A 6036-nucleotide genomic window follows, 5' to 3' on the forward strand; every position below is an offset into this window, starting at 1 on the left:
ACAATTCAGTGGCCGGTACCTGTCGCCGGTTGAAACATAGAAACATAGAAACATAGAAATTAGGTGCAGGAGTAGGCCATTCGGCCCTTTGAGCCTGCACCGCCATTCAATATGATCATGGCTGATCATCCAACTCAGTATCCCATACCTGCCTTCTCTCCATACCCTCTGATCCCCTTAGCCACAAGGGCCACATCTAACTCCCTCTTAAATATAGCCAATGAACTGGCCTCGACTACCCTCTGCGGCAGAGAGTTCCAGAGATTCACCACTCTGTGTGAAAAAAGTTCTTCTCATCTCGGTTTTAAAGGATTTCCCCTTTATCCTTAAGCTGTGACCCCTTGTCCTGGACTTCCCCAACATCGGGAGCAATCTTCCTGCATCTAGCCTGTCCAACCCCTTAAGAATTTTGTAAGTTTCTATAAGATCCCCTCTCAATCTCCTAAATTCTAGAGAGTATAAACCAAGTCTATCCAGTCTTTCTTCATAAGACAGTCCTGACATCCCAGGAATCAGTCTGGTGAACCTTCTCTGCACTCCCTCTATGGCAATAATGTCCTTCCTCAGATTTGGAGACCAAAACTGTACGCAGTACTCCAGGTGTGACATAGGTTGACGTAGGTAGTCGCCAATGGAATTCACCGGTCAGCACCGGGAACAGCCTACGTCACCCTGGCGACAACCTACATCAGCACCTACGTCAGGAGAAGTCAAGCTACGACCATTTGGCGTCAAGCCCACTGTCGTCAACTGTCGGCGAAAATGTTTGACTATGTTGAAAATGCAGCGGTGACCAGAAAGACACTACGACTCTTTGGGTGACTGAGGAAACTACCCACGACCATACAGGTGATACCCCGCCGACCATGTGGCGACAGCTTAGTCGCCTAACAAATAGCCTCAGTGCGACAGGCCCTTTAGAGTCATCGAGCTGTACAGCACAGAAACAGGCCCTTTGGCCCATCTTGGCCATGCAACCAGGTTGGCATTACTGGGCTAGTTCCATTTGCCTACATTTAGTCCATATCCATCTAAACCTTTCCCATCCATAGATCTGACCAAAAGTCATAATTGTATCCATTTCTACAGCATCCTCTGGCAGCTCATTCTAGATATGGACTTCCCTCAAGTGAAAAAGTTGTCCCTGTGGTCCCTTGTTTATCTCTCCCCTCTCACCTTAAGCCTGTGCCCTCTGGTTGTAGAATCCTCTCGCTTTGTCTGGCTGGTTACTGTGCTGGGCTGAATGTTTCCTGCATCTTGTGTCGTTATTCTCTGAGCTCAGGACCCTGATGCAGTGACGGTCATGGCAGTGGAATCGTTCACTTGCAGATCGCTCCTCCCCCTCTCTCACTGTTGTTGTTTCTTGCAATGTTTCAGAACAGTCTGGAGATATGGACCTTTTCCCGGGAATGCCAAGTAATATTAGTGTGGACGACCCCGCCGTTCGAAATGCCACACTTGCTGCAGTCTATAGATACAACAACGCATCCAATGATGTCTACCTGTTTAAAGTCCAGAGGATGCTAGATGCACAGGTGCAGGTGAGGTGAGAGACGTTGTGGTCCCATTACAGGATGTGGAGCCTTTACACAGGTGGTTCACCAGCGTGGTGCCTTGACTAGAGGGTATTAGCTACAGGGAGAGGTTGGACACACTCAGACTGTTTTCTCTGGAACGCCAGAGCTTGAGGGGACACCTAATAGAAATACATAAAATTACACGAGGCATAGATAGGGCAGACAGTCAGAACACTTTTCCACGAGCGGAACTGCCAAAGACTAAGGAAATGCTGAAGGGAATTCAGGGAACTGGGCAGCTTTTAAAAGTGTGCAGGACATGCATGTCCCTGTTAGAGTGAAGGGCAAGGAGATGGGAGTAAGGAAGCTTGGATGACCAGAGACATTGAGCCTCTGGTCAGGTTCAGAAGGAAGCATGGGACAGGTATAGGCAGCTGGGATCAAGTTTCGGCACCCGCGGAGCATATTTATGAAGGGAAGCAGGAAGGATAAGTGTGAAGAAGGGTCCTGATCTGAAACGTCGCCTGTCCAGTCCCGCCACAGATGCTGCCTGCATAGTTCCTCCAGCACTCTGTGTTTAATGGGAGATTCCTGTTCTCCTTGAGTTCACTGTGACACCTTCCTGATTCTGCCTCTGTTATTGTTTTCCCCTCAATCTTCCACTGATTAACTTGGATATCGACCTTGCCCTGAAAGCTGAGAATGGCAGAACTCCAGATCTCCACATATCCAGATATTATTTACTGATCAGAGGCAGCTGAGCACTTCTAACCAGTTGATGCAAATCACACCTGTAGAACCACAGCCATGTAAATAATGGCCTAGTTTCCAGATCACGTCTTAAATCCACCCTTTGCCAGAGGATGCTAAGTAGAGCATATTGAGTAGATGAGTTAGCCAGGTGGCTGAGCAATGATGGATGCAATTTAATACAGAGACAGGCAAGATGTTGCATTTTCTGGTCAAATCAGGGCAGGACTTTCACAGTGAATGGCAGGGCTCTGAGAGTGTTGTAGAGCAGAGGGATCTAGGACTGCAGGTACATTGTTCCCTGAAAGTGGCAACACATATAGATAGGGTGGTCAAGAAGGCTTTCGGCACTTTGACCTTCATCAGTTAGAGTATTGAGTACAGAAGTTGGGATGGTATCGTACAGTTGTATAAGACATTAGTGAGGCCATATTTGGAGTAATGTGTTCAGTTTTGGTCACCCTGTTAAAGGAAAAATGTTGTGAAGCTGCAAAAGGGCGCAGAGATGATTTACGAGGATGTTGCCAGGACTCGAGGGCCTGAGCTGTAGGGAGCGGTTGAGTAGGCAAGGATGCCTTGGAGCACAGGAGGATGAGGAATGATATTATTAAGGTGTATGAGCATGGGGGGAATGGATAAAGTGAATGCACAGTCTCTTGCCCAGAGTGGAGGCATCAGGAACCAGGGAACAGAGGTTTAAGGTGAGAGGGGAAAGATTTAATTGGAACCTGAGGGGCAATGCTTTCACACGTGGGTATATGGAACGAGCTGCCAGAGGAGGCTTGAGGTACATGGATAGGAAATGTTTCGAAAAATATGGGCCAAATGCAAGTAGGTGGGACTAGTGCAGATGGGACATCTTGGCTGGTTTGTGCAAGTTGGGCCGAAGGGCCTGTTTCCAAACTGTATGAATATGACTCGAAACCTGTCTCACACCTTACTTTCCTATCTCTGACCTACTAACCATTTACCTATCACCCCCCCCCCCCCTCCCTCGCCCCCCTCGCCCCCTCACCCCCCTCGCCCTGCTTCTCCCCCCTTTCTGGTCCCCCCACCCACCACCCTCCTACAATCAGTCTGATGAAGTCAAGTCAAGTCAAGTGACTTATATTTCTATAGCACATTTAAAAGACAACTCTCGTTGACCAAAGTGCTTTACATTGGTGGAGGTACTAACGTTAGAGGTTCATAAATTAAATACAAACATCACTACAAACATATAGCCCTCGCTCAGAGGACACCAAGAAAAGATAGAGATGAGTTTTAAGTCTCAACTTAAAGGAGTCGATGGAGGGGGCAGTTCTGATGGGAAGGGGGATGCTGTTCCACAGTCTAGGAGCCGCAACTGCAAAGGCGCGATCGCCCCTGAGCTTATGCCTAGACCGCGGGTTGTTCAGTAACCCCAAGTCGGCCGATCTGAGGGACCTGGAGGTGGTGTGGTGGGTGATGTAGGTGGGGGGCAAGCCCCATTAAGGGCTATGTAGGTATAAAGGAGGATCTTGACATTTATTTGGAACCGCACAGGGAGCCAGTGGAGAGAGGCCAGAATCGGGGTGATGTGGTCCAGGGAGAGGGTGGATAGGCTGAAGAATGGGCCTCAACCTGGAACGTCACCTGTCCATGTTCTCCAGGGACCTGACCCAACCTGCTGATTTACTCCAGCACTTTGGGCCATTTTGTTTCTTAACCAGCATCTGCAGTTCTTTGTTCCGAGATAGGGATGGTCTTGGCATCATGTTCAGCGCCTACGGTGAACAGAACTAGGGGTCACAGTTTAAGGATAAGGGGGAAGTCTTTTAGGACCGAGATGAGAAAAACATTTTTTACACAGAGAGTGGCGAATCTGTGGAATTCTCTACCACAGAAGGTAGTTGAGGCCACAGTTCATTGGCTATATTTAAGAGGGAATTAGATGTGGCCCTTGTGGCTAAAGGTATCAGGGGATATGGAAAGAAGGTAGGCACAGGATACTGAGTTGGATGATCAGCCATGATCATATTGAATGGCGGTGCAGGCTCGAAGGGCCGAATGGCCTACTCCTGCACCTATTTTCTATGTTTCTATGTTTACGTAGTGACTCTGTTCTTGTACTGTTCTATGTTAACAGAAACATCCACTTTTTTCTTTTGAAGATTGTTGCTGGTCTGAAGTATCTACTACACTTTGATATCGGAAGAACAGTCTGTCGTAAGGAACATCCATACAACTTCAAACGCTGCTCCTTTCAAACAAGCCCGTCGCTGATTAAGGTGGTAAAACCGTTTCTTTGCATTAATTTTGGTTTGAACCTGTGCTGGATAGACTTGAGTTACAGGAAGAGGGTGGGAAGGCTGAGTCGTCTTTGGAGTGTATGAGGCTGAGGGGTGACATTATTGAGGTGTACAAGATCATGAGGGGCATGGATAAAGTGAACGCTCACAGTCTGTTCCCCAGGGTAGAGGATTCTAAAACTAGAGGGTACAGGTTTAATGTGAAAGGGAAGAGGTATAAGTGGGAGCTCAGGGCATTCAGAGGGCAGTCTGTATCTGAAGGAGCTGCCAGGGGAAGCTACAGAAGCAAATGGAATTACAGCTTTTAAAATATCTTTGGACAGATATATGAATATGAAGGGTTTCGAGGCAAATAATAATACTAACCCAGTTTGTCAACTTGGTCGGCATGGACAAGGCGGGCCGAAGGGCCTGTTTCCATGCTGTACAGGTGTGTGACTGTAAATGAGTGTTGAGACATTATGAACAGAAAGGTTTCATTGTCCATTGTTAGACAGGTTCTGTGTGACAATGTCTGTGTCATGTCCGTCAAGGCATCTGTCCTCCCACTCATCTCCTCGTGCTTCCCTTTCAGAAATACGAGTGTCGCGCTGGCGTCTGGGCTGCTCCATACACACAGAAGTGGCACGTGATCGCAATAAAATGCCTGTGAAACGCCTTGGCTTTGTTGTTCCTCTAACCCACTGCTCCACATAGTACATCCAGAATAGCAACATCATCATCCTGCAAACTAGTGTAGACAAGGTGCAGATAATACAACATACAACATACAACAGTACAGCACAGGAAGAGGCCCTTTGGCCCACAATGTCTGTGCCCAACATGACGTCAAGTTGAACTGATCTGTACATGATCCATTCCCTGACCTTACTTGTGCCTATCTAAAAGCCTCTTAACCACCACTGTTGTATCTGACTGCCCCACTACCCCAGGGAATGGATTCAAGGCCTCCACCATTCTAAAACACTTTCCTCCTCTAACCTGACAGCTATGTCCTCTAGTGTTGGACATTTCTATCCTGGGAGAAAGGTTCTGACTGTCTAACCTATCTATGGCTGTGTCTACACTAACTTTGTCCCTCATTATTTTATATACTTCTACCAAGTCTCCCCCAAAGCCCCAGCATTCCAGAGAAAACAATCCAAGTCTGTCCAACCTCTCCCTGTGGCTGGAGCCTTCTAACCCAGGCCCACAACCTCCCCTGCACCAACTCTACTGGAGGCAGAGTTGATCTATACAAGAGGGATGGGTTGCACCTGAACTGGGAGGTTCGCTGGTGATACAGGGGGGAGTGGTGGGGTGACGGTTCACTCTGCCAGGTTCTTGTAGATCTCTTGTAGATCTCTTGTAGATCTCTTGTAGGTCTATTGATGGTTCTTGCAATGTCCAGAGAGGTCTGGAAATATCACCACTGGCCCAGTAGTCAATACAATACAATACAATAATACTTTATAGGCCAAGTATGTTTTGCAACATATGAAGAATTTGATTTGCCAAGT

The 6036-nt window shown here is 47.6% G+C and overlaps 1 protein-coding gene across 1 annotated transcript; it reads left to right on the forward strand.

Moving 5' to 3' along the window:
• Window positions 1-1382: 1382 nt before the first annotated feature.
• Window positions 1383-5583, forward strand: LOC129694314 (cystatin-F-like). The gene is made up of 3 exons (XM_055631018.1): window positions 1383-1541; window positions 4400-4516; window positions 5112-5583. Exons 1-3 carry the CDS (start codon window positions 1392-1394, stop codon window positions 5187-5189), a joined length of 345 nt encoding a protein of 114 aa, XP_055486993.1. The 5' UTR covers window positions 1383-1391; the 3' UTR covers window positions 5190-5583.
• Window positions 5584-6036: the final 453 nt, after the last annotated feature.

Source organism: Leucoraja erinacea, unplaced genomic scaffold (assembly GCF_028641065.1).
Source record: "Leucoraja erinacea ecotype New England unplaced genomic scaffold, Leri_hhj_1 Leri_619S, whole genome shotgun sequence".
Taxonomy (NCBI): Eukaryota; Metazoa; Chordata; class Chondrichthyes; order Rajiformes; family Rajidae; genus Leucoraja; species Leucoraja erinaceus.

Coding starts and splice junctions, on each gene's coding strand:
- LOC129694314 (XM_055631018.1), top strand. CDS start 1,392: ATGGACCTTTTCCCGGGAATGCCAAGTAATATTAGTGTGGACGACCCC. Junction 1,542..4,399: donor TGCTAGATGCACAGGTGCAG/GTGAGGTGAGAG, acceptor TTTCTTTTGAAG/ATTGTTGCTGGTCTGAAGTA. Junction 4,517..5,111: donor CAAGCCCGTCGCTGATTAAG/GTGGTAAAACCG, acceptor CTTCCCTTTCAG/AAATACGAGTGTCGCGCTGG.